The 23,443-nt window shown below is 59.0% G+C and overlaps 1 protein-coding gene across 6 annotated transcripts in view; it reads right to left on the bottom strand.

Moving 5' to 3' along the window:
* Positions 1 to 2,341: 2,341 nt before the first annotated feature.
* The window catches only part of KCNJ12 (potassium inwardly rectifying channel subfamily J member 12), a 43,992-nt gene continuing 22,890 nt past the window's right edge, over positions 2,342 to 23,443 (bottom strand). The window contains exons 2-4 of one of the 6 annotated variants that reach the window (XM_034989789.1): positions 13,462 to 13,583; positions 7,549 to 7,638; positions 2,342 to 7,436 (exon numbers count right to left, since the gene is read on the bottom strand). In XM_034989789.1, coding sequence (XP_034845680.1) covers positions 6,094 to 7,436; positions 7,549 to 7,567 — 1,362 coding nt within the window. In that variant the 5' untranslated portion in view covers positions 7,568 to 7,638; positions 13,462 to 13,583 and the 3' untranslated portion in view covers positions 2,342 to 6,093. Of the gene's footprint in view, positions 7,437 to 7,548; positions 7,639 to 7,765; positions 8,421 to 8,464; positions 9,744 to 13,461; positions 13,584 to 23,443 lie in introns of those variants that run through there. The other 5 variants (XM_034989790.1, XM_034989792.1, XM_034989791.1 and 2 more) reach the window with 5 other exon arrangements.

Below are 23,443 nucleotides of genomic sequence, written 5' to 3'. Positions count from 1 at the left end.
CAGGACCTGTACTCCTTCCACCCAGCCATCCGTGAGGCAATTACATATGAAGCACATACTGCGCCCTGCACTGGAGACCCAGCAGCAAGTGAAAGAGATGACAATCCCTGCCTTCATGGATCTCTCTTACCCTGGGCCAGGGAAGGCTTAGGCTGGAAGGATGAGGAGGTAGATCTGAAGGGGAAGTGCTCTGGGCAGAGGAATAGCATATGCAAAGGTCCTGGGGTGAAGAGAGAAATGCAGGGTTCTCAAGGCACCAAAAGGAGGCAGGGTGCCTAGAGGAGAGGGGCAGGGGGAAAGGGAGAAGAGGATGAGCTGGGTGAGGTCAGGGCAAGATGGGACAGGACTTCACAGGCTGGAGAAGCAGTTAGGATTGTATTTTCAGTGCAGCAGGAAAGCTGGGAGAGCTGCAGGCAGTGGGGTTACAAGGTCTCATTCTGGCTTTAAGACCACTCTGGTGCTGGGTGGACGGTGGGCTTAGTGGGATGGTGTATATCCTTCGAAGCCCCCGCTATCCCCAGGTTGCAAACAGACAGCTCTGATCTCTGCCCCTCCACACTGAGGGGAAACCCATGTGTGATTCCCTCCTGAGTCACTGGGGCCTTCCCCTGCCGGAGGTGGACTTTTGGAAGGATAAACGGAGTCCAGGGCAGGATCCCAGCTCCGGTAACTAAGCTCCCTGGAAAGTCCCTTAGTGTCCCTGGACTGATTTCCTCTAAAACGGGTACACTTGGCACGTCAGGGACCTCAAACGTCAAGTCAGGGAGTGCTCAGCCAACCCCACCCCTTTTCTACCTTTGTTAAAGCAGATTCCGAGTTGGACTCATCTCATCCTCGGGGAGGCAGGAAAGCCCAAGGGAAGCTACGGGCTCACCACACACACCCTGGTGTTGTGGCACGAGGAGCTGCCTGCTCCCTCCACGCGCCGGCGCCACCTCAAGGGCCCGTGCCCAGTACGTGCAAGGCAGCTGCCAAGTCAACGTTCTTGCTCCCTCTCGTTCTTTCCACAAGCGTGCGAGCTAGCATTTATTATGAACACCCCCCCTTTTTTTTTGACAGGGAGACTGAGGCCACAGGGGAAAAGGAATTCAATACAGGTCACCAAGCAAGAGAGTGGCCTGGGGTCTGACTGAGGGTCACAGGCGGGACAGGGAGTACCTTCCTGAGGTCTCAAGACTGCTGAGCTCCAGCGCCACCAAGTTGGAGTCATAGATATTTGTCAGACGCTGACTGGGGCCCCATACCCGTCTGTGGAAACTAGTGCCCTGGGGGACTGGGGCAGGCCATAGCTCATTGGCCCCAACTGGCTTAGATTCCAGTATTGGGGTACCAAGGAGGGCTCTGGGGCTAGGGGAGGGGAGCCCCACTCTCACCCCCAGATCAAGCCAACCACCTTCAAGGACTCCCTGTCTCCAGGTTCAACCCAGACGAACAGCCTCCAAGAACCCTTCATGCCCTGCCTCCGGCCGCTCCCGACCTCCTGTCCTTCATCCCTGCATGTCACCACTGCCTGGGCCCCTTATCTTGTGGTCTGGAATCATCACCTGAATCCCACAGAATGAAAGCTTCCCTGGGGTCCTTCACTGATGCAGAGGAGTTCTCCAGGGAGGGAACTAGTCGGGGCAAAGGGAAGAATTTTCTGCCTGTGGGCCTCTTGCCAGAAGGCCACTGACATCCCAGACACCGAGCCCTTGGTACAGATAAAACTCTCCTTTCCCCCACATGGGCCTGGCCTGTCTTCCTCCCTGCGTGTGCCCTTGCCCGTGCCGGCGGCCCCCGTCTGCCCTCCGGGAGATCACGGCTCCAGGTCCTCCCTGTCACCGTGCCAGGCTGCAGTAGGGGTCCTCGGGCCCCCCTGCCCACCGCAGCTTTCTGTCCTGTGGTGAGAACCAGGGCTGCAGGCTCGCGGGGCCTCCCCGGGGACAGAGTCCCAGAGAAGAGCTACCGCTCTCCTGCATGCAGCACACGGCCGTGTGTGGACACGCTCACCGAACGGCTGCAGAAGGAAGGAGAAAAGTGGGGAGGTGTGGGCCCAGGGAGGACAGGGCAGTGGCCCCAGGTCACCCGGCTGGGGAAGTGTCACATCCAGCGTGAGGAGGTGGGAGGGCACATTCCGGGGCCCGTGCGGGACAGGGTGTGCGGTCACCGGGGACTGCGGGGCCGTGAGCCCGCTGGAAGAGCGCGCGGGGGTCTGCGGGCGGGCGGGGCTCTGTCCTCTCTCCCAGGGCTCCTACCATGGCCCCCCCAACCCCGGCCCCCCAGCCCCCAGGTCACAGTGGGCTGAAGGAGCCCAAGCATGCCAGGCAGGGACTTTCAAACACACATCTCCACACGGTGGCACTCCAAGAGATCAAAATGCATTTAATGTGGTCTAGTCTCGTGGCCTATGTCTTTAGATACTGCTATGTATTGAAAATAACATGAAAATTCTCCAGTTTCACCATTTAAAATAGATTTGACATTCTATGACCTCACGCAGGGCAGACATCCCTGTGCAGGGGCCTCCTTCCCATCAGGCCCCCGCTCCCGCCCCCCCGGCCCCCGCCGGGACTCTCGGGCAGGCAGGGACCGGGGGGGGGCACAGCACCAGCAGGGCACGGGGGGGTGGCCACCATGTCCCAAGCACCATGCGCAGGCGCGCACGTGGACACACCGCTTCCACGGACATTCGTGTGCACACACCCCTGGGACCTGCACACGCTCACACGTGCCCATACACACTGCCCGCAGCAGACAGGAACCAGCCCTGCTCGCAGAGCCCGGCACCACGGCCACACAAATGTACCCCATGCACTTGCATGTTCACGGGGACACACGCACCCATGCAGACGCCATCCACATGCAAGCGCTCACCCACACACACCTTGTGCCCGCGGGCACGAAAGCCTCACGCCGGCACACACGTTGCACGCATTCCCGTGTGGACATAATCAGGGCAGAGGGCCAGCAAGACTGCTGCGTTCAGCTGTGCCGATGGCCGCAGCCGGTGTCCGTCCTGAGTGCTGCGTGCCCAGCCGGAGAGCCTGGCAAACATTACACCAATGCCCGCGTGTAAAACACACACTCACACACGCGCACCTTTGGGCAAAAATACATAGAAGTACGTGTGTGTATATACACACGTACATGCCACGTATATATCTCATCAGCCCAGACACACACACATAGGGAGCTCATGGCGGGCACACATCTGTACGACAGTCCCACGAACTGGGAACCCACACGCTCGTGCACTCAGGCAAAGCCGTAATTGCACACATTTGCTTGAACAGGGATGACGATGATTGCACATGTGAATCCACACACTCGGTGCTCACACACCCACACGCACACACCCCCAGCACGGCCCCTTTCCCACATAAGCAGCTCAGTGTCTCAGGGAGGAGGGCGGCCCCAGAGGCCACGGTCTTGGCCCACTCCAACCTCCACACCTCCTGGTTCAGGCTGTCAAGAAACTTCTTGGAAATCCCAGTGCCTGGGAAGGCGAGGGTGGGAGTAGATGGGTACACACACCCGCACGCGCACATACACGTGCGCACGCACGCACATACATGGGCAACCCCCCCCCCCAATCCGGCACACACTCCCCAGGGACAACAGACTCCTTGGTCTGCACACACACGGCTCCTCCCATCCACCCTCCCGTTTCAAGTGCACTAAAGAGGGAGACTATTTTGGTCTTTAGCACAAGCAATAAATAAATAAATAAATACAGGGAAGGAAAAAAAGAGGGCAGAAGAGTTTGAAAACGCAGCATCTGCCTTTGGCGAGAGATGAAAGGCAGCTCAGGGTGCTCTCCCGCAGGGTCTGGGGCTGAACCATCCAGTGCGGGCCTGGGGGGCACACAGGCCTGAGAGGAGGTGCACCAAGCCACCGAGGCGGCATGGGCCTTGGGGGACCCAGAGTCCCTGGGCTCTGCTCTGGATGGTGGCAGTGGAGCCCTGGCCCACCCAGCTCTGGAAGGATCTCCGGCTGCCGGGCAGAGTGGAACGCAGGCCCCTATGCCAGCCCCAGGTCACTGGGGCCGCCTCATCCCTCCCTGGCTCAGCCTGACAATCTGGGTGGGGGTGGGCAGGTCAGCCCTCCCGCATCAACGCTACCCTTGCTCCCTCAGAGCTAAAACGGAGAGAGCCAACCAGGCTGAGGACTGGAAGGCAGGCCCTGGGCTGGGAAGGAGCTGAGGCCCCTCCAGCAGATCCTGAGACGAAAGAGCTGCTTCCACTGTCCGAACCATCCCAGCCAGAACTGAGGCCGGGGCAGGATGCTGGCAGTCACACATCCCTCGGAGTATGGGACCATGGTGTTTGTGGGTATGAGAGCTCATGCCCAGACCCTCCAAGGCCTCTGACCTCTGGCCAGGTCTCCAGCTGCCCTGGGGGTTGGTGGAGGAGGAGGGGAGAGGCAAGAGCCCCCACCCCAGGCCTCTGGCCTCTCCCTGCCTCCCAAGACCCACCCACCCCCTGCGTGACCTTGCACTCTGCCTCAGTTTCCCCACTTGGGCCAGAGTCCTGGGTGCCTAGCTGTCTTGGAGGGCACGGGTCGGAGTGGCCTAGGCCGGCAGGCTGGGGAGACACATGTGGGCTTTCTACTTAAGGACTTCCTTACAGGCCGGGTCATTTGAGAGGACAAAATTCTTAGCTGTCCTGGGAAGGGCCTGGCGCTCCGTGCCCGCCAGCTGCAGCCTGTGCCAAGAACAAGCCCACACGGGGCAGCTCGTGGTCCAGGGGCCTGCTTCCGGGCCAGCAGAGCCGACAGCTCCAACCTTCTTCCTGATGAGGGTGCCTGGATGCAAGTGCCACTCGCGGTCACCTCGGCTGACAAGTGCACACCTCGTCTAAGGTCCTTCCTCTGCCATTCAGCTGGGGCAGCCCGGCTGGGAGCCACCGGCACTCGCCTGTGCTGCCTCGGGGGCCGACAGAACCAGGACCGCCCGGCCTCTGCGACACGCAGGCTGGTGAGGACTTCATGGTGGAGTCGGGGGCAGCTGGGAGGCCGGGCGAGTCCGATAGAAACAGAAACAACTGGGGCTGGCCCACCGGGGTCTCTAAGGCACGACTCACACTGGGGTCCAGTGGGAATGGGGCCGATCTGCTTCCCTGGTTGTCTGGGAACCCGCCCTCCCTTCCCACAGAGCCATCTACTCCAACATTTTCCAAGCGTCCCTCACTGTAGAAGGGGCTATTGGGCAGAAAAGGAGAGAGAAGGAAAACAGGAAAATCTGGTGTGCATTTGGGGGGGTGGTGAGCGGGCCCTCCGCGGCAGGCAGGTCCCATATCCAGCCCTGAGACGCACCTCTAAGGTACAAAAAGTCAAACTCAAAAAGTTCAAACTAGTTTTTTCCCAGCCCCTACCCCCACCTCTATGACTCTGGAAAGCTTTTATTATGATCATTAACATGGTCTTGGTTTCTCTATCACAAACACCATCTAATCTGCCCGTGAGCAGAAGGAACCATGGATGAGCCCCGAGCTTGCACGCACAGCTGCGTCACCCGGCACACACCCGGCCTTCACAGAGGACAGGCCTGTCCAGCCTCGGGGAACCTCGTGGAGCCCCCGTCGAACAGCCTGCACCTTGGCAGACCAGTGGAATTCTAACTGTCCGTTTTATAACCCCCACAAATTAATTTTTTTTTTGTCAATCATGTGTTAATTTTTTTTTTTTTTTTGTAAACAGTCTTACTCAAGCTAAGGTTGAGAAAGCCAAAACCGGTGTTTCTCCCCAAGTTAAAAACCAGCGAGATGCGCTGCAGCCGGCCAGCCTTCACCCACAGAGGCTGGATGGCTGTGGAGCCACCTCTGGGCAGGCTGCAGTTCTATCCTCAGGCAGAAGCCCCTGGCTCCTGGCCCGGACCCCAAGAGGCCCCCTCCCTGCCCCTGCACCTGCTCCGGCCTCTGAGGCCAGGGGCGGCCCACTTTGGCCGCCCACTCTCCCGCCAACCTTACCAGGCCACTGTGAAGAAACATAAAACATCTAAAACGCTACTGAGTCTGCAACCGGGGCACCTGGCCCGTTCTGCTCCAAGCCAGGGCCCTCGCGGGACGCCGGGCCTCTCCCTGGCGGGGCGGATGCTGCACCTTGGCCCATGGAGGCTCAGATCTCCGACTCCCGTCTGTAAGGCCGCTGCTCGAGGCCGCCGCCAGCGGCCTGGGGTCTGTCAAAGTCATGCCGGGCCTGGGGGCTGCGGCCGTCCTGGTCTCCGTCGGCCTCGTCCTCCTCATCGCGGCTCAGGAAGGCCAGCTCGTTCTCGTAACAGAAGGAGTTGGCACTGGGCAGCAGGAATTTGTTCTCCACCAGGTCCTTAGCACTGCAGCGGGGTGTGGAGGGCACCTCGTAGGTCTTATGGAAGTGGGAGTAGTCGATCTTGTACTGGTTCTTCTCCTCGAAGAGGACAGGCTCGAAGCGGTGGCCCCACAGGATCTCGTTGGCCAGGTAGGAGCTGCGGGCCTGCGTGGTCATGGCCGTGGCCTCCACCATGCCCTCTAGGATGACCACGATCTCGAAGTCATCCGTCTCCAGGTCCTGCCGGCTGATGCCAAACAGCGGGCTGGCCTCGTCGATCTCATGCAGGATGGTGATGGGGGACACGAGGAAGATGCGGTCAAGGCCCTTGTCGAAGCCCACGTCGATGTCGATCTGGTCCAGTGGGATGTACTCGCCCTCCTCGGTGACCCGCGGCTTGATGAGCTGGGCCCGCACGTGGGCCTCCACGATGTGGCTCTTGCGCAGGTTGCCCACGCGCCACATGAGGCAGAGCTTGCCGTCGCGCAGGGCCACCACGGCGTTGTGACTGAACAGCAGGGTCTGCGCCCGCTTCTTGGGCCGAGCCATCTTGGCCATGATGGCGCCGATCATGAAGGAGTCGATGATGCAGCCCACGATGGACTGCGCCACCACCATGAAGACGGCCACCGGGCACTCCTCCGTCACGCAGCGCAGCCCGTAGCCGATGGTGGTCTGCGTCTCGATGGAGAAGAGGAAGGCTGCCATGAAGCCGTGCACCTGCATCACGCAGGGCGTGCGGCCGCGGCCCTCGGCCGGCTCCAGGTCGCCGTGGGCCACGGCGATGACCCAGAAGATGACACCGAACAGGAGCCAGGAGGCGAGGAAGGCCAGCGAGAAGATGAGCAGCATGTAGCGCCAGCGGATGTCCACGCAGGTGGTGAACATGTCAGCCAGGTAGCGCTGCGACTTCTCGTCCATGTTGGCGAACTCGATGTTGCACTGGCCGTTCTTCTTGACGAAGCGGTTTCGGCCCCGGCGCCGCGTGTGCACCTTGCCGTTGCCGAAGCCGTTGGCGCCCGACATGGTGACCAGGTGCAGCCCGTCCTCCTCCGATGACACGATACTGTAGGGGTTGGTCCTGCCGGCCGAGGTCATCCCGGGAATGGGGGGGCCCTGGCTCGCCCCTGGGCCGGCTCTGCAGGGGGCGGCTCCTGCAACAGAGAAGACAGGGGGGCTGGCGGAGCAGGCCACCCCCGGCCCAGGCTTCTGCCCCCACCCAGGGCCCTGGGACGTGGCCGGGCGGCCGCCTGCGCCCTCACTCACCCCCAACCGAGCTCTCCATCTTCCCTCCTCAGCCAGCTGCTCACCCTCCTTCTTGGCTTGGAAAACTGACACTCGATCCTCCCAGGAGATCTGGCCAAAAACCTTGGATTCATCCTCAACCCATCTTAGCCCTACCCCAAAGCCTCTGCTTCCGAAGTATATTTAGGATCCTACCTCTTCTCCCACCCTCATGGCCTGAGTCCCCATCATCACCCACCTGGACCAGCATGGTGGCCGCCTCGCCAACCTCCGTGCTCCTGCCCCCACCCCAGTCCAGAGGCAGCCAGGGGGAGCCTGTCCATCCTCTGCTCAAAGCCGGTCTCTGCTGGCACCTGTGAGGCCTGCGTGAGTGGAGTCCGGGGCCCCTCGGATGTCACCTCCAGGCTCCTCCTCGCTCGCCCCGCTGCAGCTCCCAGCCTCCGCGCTGTTCCTCAGGACTGTCCCGCACACTCTCCACCCGGACATCCTCCCACTGCATCACCTCCTTCAGTCCTTGGCCTCCATGCCACAGAAGCATCTTCCTGCACCCATGGGAGACTGTAACCCCTCCCCCAGGTCGTCACTGTAACCCCAAAGCACCGACTTCTGACCTAACAATGTGGTAATAGTAATGGGAAGGCCATGCACGGGGCTGCGCTCACCCGCTGTTCCCACCATGAGACCACTGGTCACCAGAGCCCTGTGAGTTCCCTGTTTGGTTCACTGCTGTCTCACCCCCAGGGCTTCGAACAGAGCCTGGCCCCGAAGACACCCTGCAGATGCTCAAGCGCTCCGCCCCGAGGCACCCACTCTCAGCACCCACACACCACGCCCCCTGCCTCCCCATCGGTAGCTCGGAGGGGTTCCACGATTCAGGGCCCAGAGGGATCACTGACTGACCCCAGCCCAGGGACCTCCCCCTCGCTGCCTTTCTCACCTGTAATGACAGCACGTAGGGGGCACTCAGGAGCGTCTCCGTCCTTGGCCCAGCCAGGGGAGCACTCGGTGGGCTTGGTGCACGCACGCACGCACGCACTCACACACACCAAGCAGTCTCAGGCATGTCCCACGGCGTAACACCCACAGCCGGACAAACACTGTTCTCCTGGCCCATAGCACAGGTTCAGCCCCCAGACAGGCCGGCAGCTGCCCCTCCCCCAGTGCCCCGCTGGCTCCGGCCTGGCCTGTTGGTGCCAGGCTGAGGCATCTACAGGCCGGAGGCCATGGTGCCGCCTGGCCCTATGGCACTGAGGCCATCTGGCCATTAGCATCAGGCCTGCAAGTGCTCAGGCCCTCAGCCTGGCTCAGCGGGGTTGGGCTGGAAGGAGGGGGACAACCCCCGGCCGGCAGGCCTGGCCAGGGCGCTGACGAATTGGGCATATTCCTCCCCACCAATGAGGGCCCCATCCACCCTTAATACCCACCTGGTCACACTAGGAGGCCAGTGTTAGACGAGGCTGGGAGCCCTTGAGTGCCCAGAAGACAATGAAGCCCCAGGTAAGGAGGTCCCAGGGCAGCCGGGCCAGAGGCAGAGAGGCAGGTGGCTGGGCACCCACCAGAGACGCAGACACTGGAAGTGACACAGCCAGGAGGAGGCAACACTGGGATTTAGCCCCGGTCTGTGTGACCAGGTGCAGCCAGGGCCTCGGAGGGAGCATGACATCTGACCTCTGCTTCAAACACCTGGGAGACAGGTGCGGGAGAAGTCCGCATGAGCAGCCAGGCTGCAAACCCCTCCTGGGGTCTGTCTCCGTTGCCAGGTGCTTCTGGATCCCCAGAGCTGGCACGTATATAACAGTCATGGCTCTTCCTGCCCACTCCTCAAAGTGCAGAGAGAGCAGGCCACACACATCAGCAAACGGTCTTAGATTCTCCGCTCAAAACCCCAAGAAGGTGGCTACTGTCATTACCTCTACTCTGAACGGAGATTCCGAGAGGTTAAGTGACTTCCCCAAAGCCACACAGCCAGTAAGCAGGAGAGCTGAAATTCGAACCGGTTTGTCTAATGCGAGGTCTCCTGCCTTGGGGACTTCAGGCTCTGCGGGGGCCTCTTTTCACACTGCCATCCTCCCCCCACCGCTACTCCAGCTGACCACCTCACCATGGGTCTGAGGTGCCGAGGCCTGGGGCTGTCATGGTGGACGCTGCTTCCGCCCAGGCCAGGAGGCAGGGAGCCGGCGGTTGTGGGGGCCCCGAATACTGCGCCAAGAAGATGGCTCAGCCCCAGATTCCTGGACCCTCCAGGCAGAGGTGGCCAGGACCCCGGGTACTTAGATGCCGGCGGGAGGCCACCGGACCGCAGAGGGCGGGTTTACGTGGCCCGGAGGCCTTGAGGGACGTCCAGCAGGTCATGGCTGCTCCAGCTGGGGCTCTGAGCAGCTCGAGGCCTGCAAGGGACAGAATCGGAAGACTCGAAGGCCGGAGAGCCCAGCCTGGCATGCTGCTCCCACCAGCTGGGGAGCCTCGCACCCGGCCAGCTCCCAGGCCAGTAAGGGAGCTACAGTGACTCCTGGTGTGTCTGCCTGGGCTGGGTACCTGGGACCCGCCCAGACTGTGTCACACAGGCTTGGGAAACCCCTCTTCTGCTGATGTTCCTCCCCAAACCACACAGAAAAAATCAACAAGGTCATGTTCACACCTTGCTCCCGTTTCTCCGCTAGAAACTGAGAGTATGAGCAGAGTCACTGTCCAAAGTGACCCAGAAACTAAGGATTAGAGATAAGAGGTGGAGCTCCAGGTATCAGTCCAGTCCTCAGCTTCCTGTGGCCCCATTCTGCCCTGTGTGTGCATGTGTGTGTGTGTGATGTCAGGGGTGTGGGGAGCCTCTCCCAGGCTCTTGGTGAATGCATCACCACAAAGAAAGATCCAGAAGAGGACCCATGAATAGAAACCCCAGCACCGCAAACTTGCCAAACATCCCAAGCGCACTCCGTGGACACAAACACAGGGGTGGCAAGAAGGTCATGCAGCTCTGGAGTCTGTAAAGACTCGACTGAAGAAATGTGGGACAATATCCTCAACCAGGGATATGCAGGCCTGTTTGACTCTTGCTCAATGGATGCGTATAGTTAGATCAGATAAGAAATGCTATAGATTCGTTTTGCTAGAAGAGCCCTCAGCAAGTAAGGAGGCCGGCTCCCCATTTCATAGATTTGAGACTTGTCCCAGGTCACAAAGTAACTCGGGGGCTTGGATGAGACAGTAAAGTCAACAGTTGGTATCACTGTTGGCAGATGCCCAGGTCGGCCAGTGGGGATCCCAGGTGTTGTCTGGAGGGGACCAGGAGGGAGGCTCCGGGGTGCGCTACCTGAGCTAGACGAGGTGACTTCGACACTGAAGGCGGGGAGTGAAGCAAGTCCAGCAGACAGAGAAGGGGTGGTGGAGAGCACAGACCCACACGCCTCCGAGAGATGGAGAAGCTGTCCCCAGCCCTGCTGTCTCTTGAGCCCACTTCCCTGCCGGCCACAGCTCTGTGGACACAGACAGACTCCAGGCCACCAGGGCGTTCAGGGCATGACAGGGCCCGGACTGGGAGCTTTTAGAGAGGCAGCTACCACATGACCCAACGGTGGGGCCCAAAAGTCACCGGGAGGTGCCTCCGGATGGAGCAGGACACCGCATGGCCCGTCCCGAGGCTCTGGGCACCTCAGGTTTCAGTGACATCCGGGAGGGAAAGAGGGCAAGGCGGGGGCCCTCAGTCTCAGATGTCAAGAAAACACTAACTACAAGAGTGGGAGGGGTTCAAGCCTCCCCCCCCCCCGCCGCCCTGGCCTTTCCGCCGGCCACAGTGCTTTCAGAGTCAGGAGTAGAGTGATCAATCCCCGCTGCGTGCTCACTCCATGCCCAGCCGGGGTCTAAGAGCTCCAATAATCTCATTGAATCCCTTCAGCAACCTTATGACTATTATCCCCATTTTCCAGATGAGGAAACTGAAGCTCAGGAAGACTGAGTCACTGGCCCAGGGTCACACGGCCACTAAGCCGCAAGTTCCCAGTCTAGAGGGTGGGAGAGAAACCAACCCCCATCACCCCCAGGCCCCAGGGCCAGACCGCAGGCCTGAGACTGAGTGCCCGTCTCAGTCCTTCAGGCCCTGGCAGCACCGCGTGGCGATAAGACAGACAGACAGACAGCCAGGGTGGGGGTTGCCCAACATGTTGGCGCACCACAGGCCCGAGAGGAGGCCAAGAGTTGGCGTGGAGCGGAGATGGAGGGCTGGGGGCACTATTTCCATTCTCACAATGGGGAAGAAGATGACAATCCCCTTTGCCCCTTCCACGCCAACCTCCCCTCCCCAGTGTGCAGACGCCCTTTGCCCACACCGTGGCCTACACACAGCCGGGGTCAACACAGTGCAGGTTTTCTGTGCCAAGCCCATGCTGGGCGCAAGGAGAGAAACAGCCAGGACACAGTAGTAGGAGGCCGCAGATGTGCCCCCAGCCCTCCCCGCCTCAAGGCCCGCCCGCTCCATTTCCCGCCACTAACCCTAGTCTTTCCGCCCCACAGCTCTCTCCGGCCGCCGGCTCGCACTCGGCTCACGCAGCACCCAGGCCAGGGAACCAATGCCCCAGAGCAGCTTTCCTTGAGGGGCAGCCCCCACCCGACAGGCCTGGTCTGTGCTGCCTCCCCAGACCCGAGCCTCCTCTCCCGGATGTCCCGCAGCACCACGTGGTCAGTATGGCTCCTCCTCTTCTCCCAAACCTCAGCCCTCCGCCCATTCCCCTCTCCTTCCTCCCCCTCCTCCCCCTCCTCTTTCTCCTTTCTTCCTTCTCCGTCCTCCCATCCCCCTCCTCCTGCCCCTCCTCATCCTCACCCTCCCCTCCTGTCCCTCCTCATCCTCAGCCTCCCCTCTTGTCCCTCCTCATAGAGCCATTTGGCAACCTGACCACTTCCCCAGTTGCCTGAGCCAGAAGCCTGGTCTCCTCTCTCTCTCCTTCAGCCTCCATATCCACTCCCTCACCAGGTCCTGTGTGGTTTGACTCCTGATTTCTCAAAGCTGTCCACCATTTCCTGACCTATGTCCTCCCTCCTGTCCAGGCCACTCCTGTCTGGACACACCAACAGGCCTCTACTGGGTTGTGCTGTGGTACCCCTCTGCCCCATGTGGTCTGGCCCCCAAATCACAGCCAAAGTGCATCTTTATAATCCTCCCATCTGTCAGGGATCAGCTGAAGGCCACCACTCCCACAGAACCCTTTGGGATCCTCTGGCCCTGGGCTTTTCCTGTTATGGCCAGAAGCTACCTTCTACCTTAAGTAAGAGTTGAGCTTGCCCAGGCCCCATCTCTGGCCAACCTCAGAGGTCCAGAGAGGCTGGTACAGGCCTGGCACAGAGGGAACACCCAAGAAATGCTCACTGACCAGACAAAAGGATGAGGGAATATGCAGCGGAGTAGGAGATGGATGAGGAACACGATGGATTGATGTATGAGGTGAGAGATGTATGCATAGGTGGGTGGTTGAGCGCACGATGAGTAAATGGGACTGATGGATGGATGCGTGGATGGGTGGCAGCCAGAAAGATGAATGGGTTAGGTGGATAGAAAATAATTCGATGAATTGGGTGGATGGATTAGTAGGTGGATGAAGAGATGGATAGATGGATGGATGGGTCAGTGGGCAGACAGATGGATGACTAGATGGATGGATGTGGATGGAAGGACAGGTGGGTATTTGGGTGCATGGATGAATGGCTGGGATGGTGGGTGAATGGTTGGGAAATGGGTGAATACGTGGAAGGAAAGATGGCTGGATGCATTGGGTAGGGGACTGGACAGATAAGCGGATGGCAGATGGTTGGGGGGATGTGTGGAGCTAGTGGGTGGACGATGGGTGACTGAGAGGCTGGAGAGGTGAGTGGATAGGTAAGTAGACAGATAAGTGTTTGGTTGCATGGATGACTAGATGGATAGATGTACATCAGTGACCTTCATCTTACCTCTTGAATGCTATCTTCTAAGTAACGGTGCTGAGCGGGCAAGTGGCTGTCTTCAAGGCTGTGTCAGCAGTGGTTGCCATTTCCCAGACCCCAGCTGGAGAGGAATCGGTCGCTAGAAGACCCTAAAGTTAACAGAGCAAAGCCAAGTTACTGTAGATGAGGCTGCTCTCCTCACAAGGGCTCCAAAGTCGGAAATTTCCACCTAAACCCACATTTCTGCTGCTTCCCTCGGGGTCCCGTGGGAGGTGGAAGAGGCCTCCAGCCCAAACCCCTGAGGCCTACGCGTGCGCAGCTTGTGAGTCTGTCTATAAAACCATTCAGAAGCAAAGAAGGGCAGAACAAGATGGGTCCCCAGAGAAAATAACAGCTGATAATTACGGAGTGCCTACTGATTACAGACACTGCGGTAGGTGTTCCACGGACCTTCCTTACCTACCCCTCTGTGGTACCCCTATGCTCCATGTGGTCTGACCCCCAAATCACAGCCAAAGTGAATCTTACCTACCACCATCCTTACATGAGCTCATGTAATCCTCACAACAACCCCCCAAGGTTGGAACTATTGCTGTTCTCAGTCCAGAGAGGTAGGCAGTTTGGGAATGTTCCTAAGGTCACAGAGGAACTCAGGTCCCTAACCTAGGCTCCTAGCCACCACCTGCAGAGCCTTCCCAATGCCAACCACGGGGTTCAAGTGTGGATGGACAGAAGGACAGACGGATGGAAGGATCATGGATAGATGGATGAATTATGGTTAGGTAGGTGGGTGTGTGGACGGCTGGATGGCTGGATGATGGATGGATGGGTGGGTAGATTATGGGTGGGTGAGTGGGTGGATTATAGATGGACGGATGGATGGGTGGGTGTCTGGATGGGTGGGTGACAGGCAGATGGATGAGTGGGTGGGGAGATGAGCAAGTGAACGAACGGATGGGTGGATGGACGAAGCAGTTGGGTGAACGGGATAGATGAATAGACAGATGAGTAGACGGGTGGATAAATGTGTGTGTGGATGGGTGCACGTCGGTAACTTGTCAGACACTTGCCTTGGGCATACACGCATCCTATGTGGTCCCAGCAACCCATAAGCCTCACTTTTCCCACTGTCAAAGGGGCCCCTGCTTTTCTCCCCAGCGTGCTGTGGGGATCGGAGGACAGTGTGGCAGGAAGGTGCTCCGTGAGTTTCCAGAGGCAAGCCGACTTGAGAGGCCCTTCTCACCTTCCCCCACCTCTCGGCCACTGAGGCCACAGAGTCCCACCCCTTCACAGCTGAGCTGGCTGCCATCCATTGTCGCACTGGCTTCTCTGGCTGGGATCAAGGGAACTGTGGGTGAGTCACCGCCACATCATAAGCCTCCTGGGGCAGGTGACAGCGGTGGGTTTAGAGGCACACAGACCGGGGTTCAAATCCTCTGCCAGTCACAAGCTGTGAGACCTTGGGTGACTCACTTCCCCTTTCTGGGCCTCTGCTTACTCCATAAGGGAATGTCCTGCTGGTCCCTCTTCTCCTTCCAGGCTCTTACCTCAAGACTCCCAGTCCTCAGCCCCCTGCTTCCCCATCCTTCATCATTCCCTGAGCAGCAGCTATGGGTCTGCAGGGTTCCTCTCTTAGCCCTGACACTCTCGAAGTGATGGGGAAACTGAGGCTCAGGGAGGCTCCATTGTAGACCCACATCACACGGCTGGGAATCTCCATGGCAAGGACTAGTGCCCAAGTCCCTGATCTCTGCCCTTCCCCCTGAATGGCCCTACACTGTGCCTGGCCCTGAGGGCTCAGCTCCTGACTTCAGTTATTGCAACCTTCACAGCCTCACCTTGAGGGAACGATGCTTCTCCCGGCCAGACAGACACAGAAATTGGGGCTCACAGAGGCTAAGTCACTTGCCCTGGGTCACCTGGAGCTGGAACTCCAAAAAAGGAGATGTCGCAGGGCAACGGGAGCCAAAGAAGTTTAGGGAGAAGGATGCGAGACAGTCTGCCCCACCCTACTTCCTCTTGGTCACTTGCCTGCCCCAGGCTCTCTCAGCCTGGTTTCTGATGCCCCGGGTCCTAAAGGGGCTTTCTCCAGACCCACAAATCCAATCACATGTGTTCTCACCTGTGAGGGGGGCACAAATTAGCTCCATTCTACAGGGAAACGGAGGCTCAGAGCAGAAAAGTGATTGGCCCAAGGTCACAAAGCCACTGAGTGAGTGGCAGTTTGGAGACAGGAACCCAGGTCTCTGGACACCCTGTCAGGTGCTCCCCCTTGCCACTCTGGGGTGGCCACAGCAGCCCATGATGGGAATTCAAACCTCTGAAGTTCTCCAAATGCTTTCCCGGGTCGTGGGCACGGGCCCAGATAGGAGAGGTTGGGGGGCGGGGCGGAGCTTGCACATAACATGGGAGCAGCCCGAGCCCAGACAGGCCAGACTGGCCCTCAGACTCCCAGCCAGCGAGGGCAGGGCCCGGACGGACACTGAAGCTGCGCCCCTCCCCCGCCGGGGCCAGTGTGTTGGCCAAGGCTGGCGTTGGAACTGCCCGGGGACAGGGCAAGGCATTTCCCCTTCCTGAGGCCCAGCTTCCTTCTCCACAAAATGGGCCGATGACGCCTGCCCAGCGGATGTGCCGTGCCACTCAGCGTGCTGAGGGAGGTGCGCTCTGGGCACGGGGCCTGGAACAGCCACGCTCTGGGAGGAGGTAGCTGTCATGCTCACGGCCCGCAGGCCTCCGCTGGGGTCGGGCCCCAGGGGGCCCGCGAGCCCCGACTCCCTAATCCAAGGCCCGGCTGACCCCCGCTCACGAAGGGCCCTTCCTGGGCCTCGGTCTCCTCATCTGCAAAAGAGGTAGACCCCACCGACCTCAGGACACTGTCAGGGGAGTAAAGGGAAGCCCTGTCCCCGGTGCAGAGCCAGGGTAAGGGCCGGCCCCTCCTGGGTTCTCTGGAGGGTTCTCTTTCCGGCTCTGAGAGCAGACGTGGGGATTCCCGACAGGATGGAAAGGTGGCATGTGTATCCCTGGCCCTCCCACGCAGTCCCGTGGGGCCCTCTCCAAGTGCACCCCAAGAGGCAAGGAAGCAGGAGAAGCAGGAGCCTGGCTGCCTCCTTCTTCTGTGCTTCGACGGCTCTGGCCGGCAGGCAGGGCCCAGCAGACGCTGGCTGCAGCCGCCGCCGGCAGCCCGCAGGCCCCTCACGGTCCAGGGGCTGGGGCTGGGCACCCTGATCCCAGGGACAGGCTGGGCCAAATGGCCAGGGGAAGTGGACATCTGCCTTCTGAGCCCCAAGGTGAAGCCGGGGCAGGAGGTTCTGGCCCCCAGGATGGACGACAGCTCATGCCAGACACTGGGGAATGTTTCAGAGGGTATTTTTATCTTGAGAACATCCTTCTAGAGCAGGTGGGGACAGGAGGGACACAGGGTGTCCTTGGCCCCAGGCCTGTGGGAGTAGCCGAGGACAGAGGCCCCTGGGAGCTCTCCACTAGAGTGGCCATTATACACACTGCTCCGTCCCTAATCTCCCGGCCCAGGAGCACATGGACCTAAAGGGTCTTAGGGGTTTCATGGGCTCCCAGCTCTGCCCCAGTGAGAGCTCTCACTCACTGTGTGACCTGGGGCAGGGGTCTGTCCCTCTCTGGGCCTCCCTCTTGCAGTCAACCTTTCCTGAAGGTCTGCTCGTGCCGGGCTCAGCTGGGCACCAGTGACTTGGATAGACCGGCAAATGTCTGCCCCCGTGGGGCACCCTGCCAAGCAAGGGAGACAGTGAGTAAACCAGCAATCACAACAAGGCTGGATCAGAGCCACAGTCAGAGCCCTCAGAGCCCAGGGGAGACGTCTAACACAGTCAGGGCTCAGGGGGGCTTCCTGGAGGGAGCAGCAGGAGAAAGCCCAGCCTGAGACGGACCGCAGTGCCATGAGGGGCACCTAGAGTCCCATGGATCGGGATGCTCATCGGACTTTGCTCCTCACACACTGGGCCTTGGGCACGGCTCTCCCCGCCTCTGAGCCTCCCTGTTCCTATCTACAACCCCAGGGCTGGCCTTTCCAAACCCAGCATTCCAGGATCCTAAGGGATTTGGGGCTGAGGAGGGTGTAGAGAGACAGGCGGGGACACACTTCATCACCCTACTAACAGAGAAGTGCCTGTGTGCATAGGCTCTGGGGCCAAGGCGTGACCTTGACAGATGAAGAAACTGAGGACCTGAGAGGCACCGAATATCATACTAACGAACTTAGACTTGATCCCAACGGCAATGAGGTGCCAGAAGGAAATCTGAAAGTATGAGCTCTGGGGCAAAATGGCCTGGGTTTAAATCCTATCTCTGTCCCTTCCTGTGTGACCTTGGCCAAGTCATATAACCTCTCTGAGCCCATTTTCTGACCTGTAAAATGGGATTAGTAATGGTATCCATCTCATGGGGTTTCATCAAGTTAATACGTGGAGATTGCCCAGCTGGAGATTTCCTGGTCCCCCACCGCCTCCCATCATCACATATCTGAGCCCCGACTCACTCTAGAGAGGGGGCAATAGGTCCCTAGAGGGCCTGGGCTGGACCTCACTCCAGGCAGGAAGGAATGAACAGATGGAAAGAATGGGAAGGAACCCCAGGGGGAGGTACACAGTGAGCAAAGGCACCGTGGCCTCTATTTTTCTTAAAGCTGTAATTTTTCAAGCTTCAACTTAATTGGAGTCTCAGACATTTCCTAAGCACCCAGCATGTTCACAGGAGAGCAAAGACCTGAGATAAAGTGACAAGAACAGCCTGGGACAAGGAAGACCATGAAAGACAAGGCAGGAAAATTTACCAAAATCCATCATAAGCCAAAACAGTAAATGAAAACATTTCTTATAAAAAAGATTGGTGTGCTTAATATATAAAGAGTGCTTATAAATCAACAACAGAAAAGGACATGATAGGAATGAACATAGTGCTAGAGGTGGGCTCTCCACTGAAGATCATGTGACCCCCAGCAAGTGATGACTCAGGAACGTCCATGCCTCAGAGCCTCAGCATGAGATGGCCCCTCACAGTGGAATGCTTTCAGCTGCCTTCCAGAACTCAAAGCATCCTTCAATTACGAAGGATACCTCCTCTATAAAGCCTTCCAAGATTTCCCTGGGTCCCCTGTTGCTCCTTGCCGAGTCCTCACATGTCTTGGGCCCTGGAACAGAGTGCCTGGCTTTGGCTGCGTACCATTAAAGAATGTTCCAGGTGTCATACACAAGCATTTTTGACAGAGGAGTAAATAAGGCACAGAGAGGAGCATGGCCATGTCCAGGGTTACTCATCTATGAGCTGAGTCTAGGAGCCCGGTGTCCTTCCTCTGGTCTCTCTGTGCTCCAGGCACCTCCTCCCTCCAGAGCCCTCCAGACCTGTCTTGCATTTCTTCATAACAGGCTGGGCCCCATGTGGGGCCTGTCTAGGATAAGGCTGGGCAGGATCAGAGCCTGAGCCCCTGTCCCCAGTCCCCCCGTGACCAGCGCTCTGCTGGGGGGACAGAGGGACAGCTGGTTCTCTTCCCTTTCTTTGCCTCCTCATTTGGTAAATCTGGCTTTATTTGGGGAACAAAAAATGCACTGGGAGGGCCTGGCAGACCTCTGAGGGGCCTGCGGTTCCTGCTGGCATGGACAGGAGGCTGAGCTCAAAGATCAGGAGTCCAGGAAAATAGAGGGGGCTTTCTAGAAGAACCGTGCCTTCACCCTAGCTCAGGTCTGGGAGCACTGCCAAGGCCCTGGGCCTTCATCTGCTTACCAGAATCACACTTAACATTTACTCACTCACTCAGCAGGTATGTACTGAGCCTGCACTGTGTGCAGACAGGGTGCTTGGGGCCAACATTCACGTGGAGTAAGACAGACAAAAAAACATGTTGTGGGGGGACAGCAAGTAAATCGAGGCAAGGTGGGCACTGTTCTAGAGGTCTTTCAGAAAATGGTGACATTTAACTTGAGAGCAACACAAGGAGAGAACGTGGGACAGTGTTCCTGAAGTGGGAACAGCAAGAATGAAGACCCTGGGCGCCTGCGTGGCTCAGTTGGTTAAGCGACTGCCTTAGGCTCAGGTCATGATCCTGGAGTCCCGGGATCGAGTCCCGCATCGGGCTCCCTGCTCGGCGGGGAGTCTGCTTCTCCCGCTGACCCTCCCCCCTCTCATGTGCTCTCTCTCATTCTCTCTGTCTCAAATAAATAAATAAAATCTTTAAAAAAAAAAAAAAAAAGAATGAAGACCCTGAGGCTGGAATTTTGCTCCACGCGTTCAAGGAACTGGAGGGAGGGAAAGAGGGTGGGAGCTGAGTGTGCCAGGGAGAAGAAAGGCAGTGAGAGGGGACAGAAACAGCTCAGAAGGAGAGAGGACTCGGCCGGGGACCCACAGGCAGCTGGATAGATGGGAGCACTTGGGCTTCTTCCTCATCTGCCAGTGGCAGTAATAACCCATGCCCCAGAAGTGGTGCTCAGAGCAAATGCTTCCCATCTCCTTGCCTTGCCACACGCCAGACCCCCTGCCCAATGCCCTTTCTTCCTCATTCTCCCTCAAACTCCTATGCATCCTTCAACACCCACTTCCAAGCCCCCACCCTAGGGCTTCCCTCTGTCCTTGATCAGACCATCCTGTCCAGACCACTACCTATCCCTCCCTGTCTCCCCGCCAGGCCAGGAGCCCCGTGAGGCCAAGGCTTGGGTCTGACTGCCCCGAGCATGGGGCTGGGTTCTGGAAGAGACTAAGGAGGGCAATGAGGACTGAGCCTCAGAAGGCATCCCCCGAATCTGCCCCTGTGACCCAGGAGTACCCTTGAGGCCCGCACCACAAGACCGCTTCAGTCTCAACTCATCATGAGACCTTGCCCTCTCTGGGCCTCAGTTTCCCTATCGGCCCAATGAGAGGTTCTTCTGAGTCTTATTCACTTTGTCTCAGGGAGAAGGCTGTGGCCTGAACAGGGGTCTCGCACCTCCTTCCCCTGCTAACTGCTCACAGCTGTGCGGTCCCGCAGAGAGCAGGGATCGGGCTCTCTTCATCAGAGCCCCCTCTGAGCTCTGGGCAAGCCCACAGAGCCGGAAATGTCCGCTTTCTGCCATGGCAGCAGGGGGGCTCCGGGCCAAGCCTCGGGGTGTTGGGGGGTCCCCCCAGCTGGGAAACATCCCCATGCCTGCCTCCCCTTAGCACGTTCCAGCAGGTCCTACCCTGGGGCCCAAAAATGAAATCCAGGGCTCTCTGAACTCGATGGGAAAAACACATGAACGTTCCCTTTTCTCTCTGCAAAATGTACCGCTCCCTCGGCCACAGGTGGAGGCAGTGAAGGCCAGCAGCGGGGTGCTCGGCGCGGTCGGTCCTGGGGCCCCCAGAGCTCTCTCTACGGAAGGCGTCATGAAGCCAGAGCGTGCTGATGACCGCGCTGCACATTCTAACAGCACGTGTCCATGAACGGTCCCGTGTCTGCTTTCCTTTGCGGTCCTCTGTGGGCTCTGTCATGCGTTCAAAAATATCATCCCGAGCTCTCGAGGACATCAAAGGCATCCCCAGCCAGCCGGCGCGGGCCTGGGGCATCCCGTGTGACATGCTGGGGTGGCCTGGGCCATCTCGTTCGCTCAGTCATCCGTCCATTCCACAGCCAGGTCTGCAGGGAGCACCGACTCCAGAGAGGCCCCGTACAAGGTGTGGTGTGAACGGGGTGAAAAGCCCCTGCCCCCCGGGTCCGTTCATCACGGGCAGGATGAGAGACAGACATTTCAGAAGAAAAGGAACAAATGAAGACCGTTCAGGCCGCACCAAGGGCTGTCCAGCCACGTGGGGAGGTGCGGTCTGGCCGCCGGGGAGAAAGCCAGGCCTCCACGGGGAACAGCAAATGCACAGGCCAGAGGCGAGAAGGAGCTACTGGCCGATGGAGGGGGGTCAGCTAGAGGGAAGGGGGCAAGATGAGGCCTGAGAGGACCTGGGCGGGGCCTCGGCCTGTGACCCACCTATGATGTCCCATGTCAAGCCCAGAGTCACCTGGGAGTCCTTCCGGGGTCCAGGCCAGGAACAGGGAAGAGTACTGACAGCATCGTCTTCCATGCATTCCCTTGTCTAGTCCTGGGTGAGGTGCAGGCTCTTCTTGGCCCAATGTCACAATGAGACTGAAGCTCAGGGTGGAAAGGGACCCATAGCTAGAGGGCAACCGACGTTCTGCCCCCATAGCTGCCTGACCCCGACTTCACCATCACACACGCTTTTCCAGCCCCGACAAACGGGAGCGGCACCCCCACAGGGCATCAGGCATGCCCAGCACTGACATATGCTACTTTGGTTCACGGTGTCATTCCTCTTGACAGAGGCCAGAGACGGGCTCAGAGAGGGTGAGCACCCTGCCCAGGGCCACACAGCTGCTCCACAGCAGAGGGCATGGGAATCCAGGACTTCCAGGGCGATGGGAACATAGACCCTGTCCCTGACCACCCAAGCCTAGCGCTAATGTCTCTAGGAGAAACCACAGTGTCTCCAGGTGTCTCAGGACGGCCTCTTACAGGGAGGCTTCCCTGGCTGTGCGCCGCTGTCTACCTGCCCTCACAGCTAACTGGTGCTGTGGGGAAGCAGGGGACTGGTGTCGGAACCCTGTCTGGCTCCTGTTGTGTGACCTTGAGCCATTGGCCCCCTCCGAGCCTGCGTCCAAGAGGATAAGGTAGGTTTGGGGACATTTGTCCTGGAACAGGGGGCGTGAGCAGCAGGTCTCTGTCCCGAGAGCAGGTGGGACAGCCACTGAGAACCCCAGGAAAATTTTTCTCATGCCCGAAGCTTTTATGTAGCACCTACTGCGTGTGTCTCTCAACAAGCCTAGGGACCACTGCCCACATGTCATGTCCCCAGAAGAAGAACCAGGGTCCGAGAGAGACCCCCGCACGCCAAAGCCACAGGCCCTTCAGTGCTGGAGGACTGTCTCCTCCTCAGGTGAGGTATTCTGGAGAGGTCGTTTGGGTCCAGGGGCTGGGGTGCTTGGGCAGCAGCTAGGAGGAGGAAGGAGGCTGCTTCCTACTCCCATTCTCACACCAGCATCTGCCAGCCAGAGGGAGATACTGGGGCGCTAGAGATTCTCCCCACACTGGTCACGGCCCTGCCTACTCCAGCTTGCCCTGCCTCTGCCAGGAAGACACACAATTATAGGATTAATCCTTGCCTCAATTTCCACATCGGTTAAACAGGCCTAATTTTACTGCCTGCCTGGTACAGCTGTTGGGGAATTAACAGAGTTAATCTCTGCAAAGTGCCCAGATCGGGGTCCAGCACACAGTAGGTGCTCACGTGTGGGCACAGCCTTGCATGGACGTAAGGTCTGGGGTGTGGGTACATGTTTTTCTAGAAGTGTCAGTGATGTGTAGGCACCTGACCCTATATAGAAACAGACCTTGAGGGAAGGATTTGGGAGCGGGAAGTTTATTTGGGAGGTGGTTCTAGGAGTAGGGGAAAAACAGGAGAAGGATGGCAGCAAGTCACAGGGGTGCTGCTGAATGAGCCCCTGCCAAGAGCGCCTCGGTTCCAGCCCTCTGGTGCCTAGAACTCGAGCCTTGATTATCCCCCCAAGGGGCAAGGAAGTCCCCGGAGTGGTCCGTGGTGCTGTGGGAGGCTGGGGTTGCAATGGCCTGAGGCTGTCCACCCCGCCAAGGGGTACAGGGCCTGGGAGGCGGGGGTTAGGAGGTGTTCATCCCCAGGTTGCACCTGCACGCAGCTCCGGGGACCAGAGGAGGCGCTCATGCTGAGAGTTAGGGTGTGGGTAGAAGTGGGAGGTGTGGAGTGGACGGCCCCGCCCGCTTGCGTCTCCCACGGGACAGCGCACATATGTGCATCGTGTGCACAATCTGTGTGTCCCTGCTCCTTTGCAGGAACACAGGGGTGCCGTGCGGTCTACTGCGTGGGCAGTCCACGCACAGACATGGGCCCGAGCTTCCCAAGGACGGCTCTGTGCCTACGTTTGGGCCGCGGTTGGACACCGTGGCGGAGGTCTCTGCGTATCGGCTCTTGCACGCGTGTGTGTATATGTTTA

The sequence above is a fragment of the Mirounga leonina genome, unplaced genomic scaffold, assembly GCF_011800145.1.
Source record: "Mirounga leonina isolate KUSES-001 unplaced genomic scaffold, KU_Mleo_1.0 Mir_488, whole genome shotgun sequence".
Taxonomy (NCBI): Eukaryota; Metazoa; Chordata; class Mammalia; order Carnivora; family Phocidae; genus Mirounga; species Mirounga leonina.
Note: the sequence above shows the minus strand (reverse complement) of the source record. Positions and strands in the feature narration are given on the sequence as shown.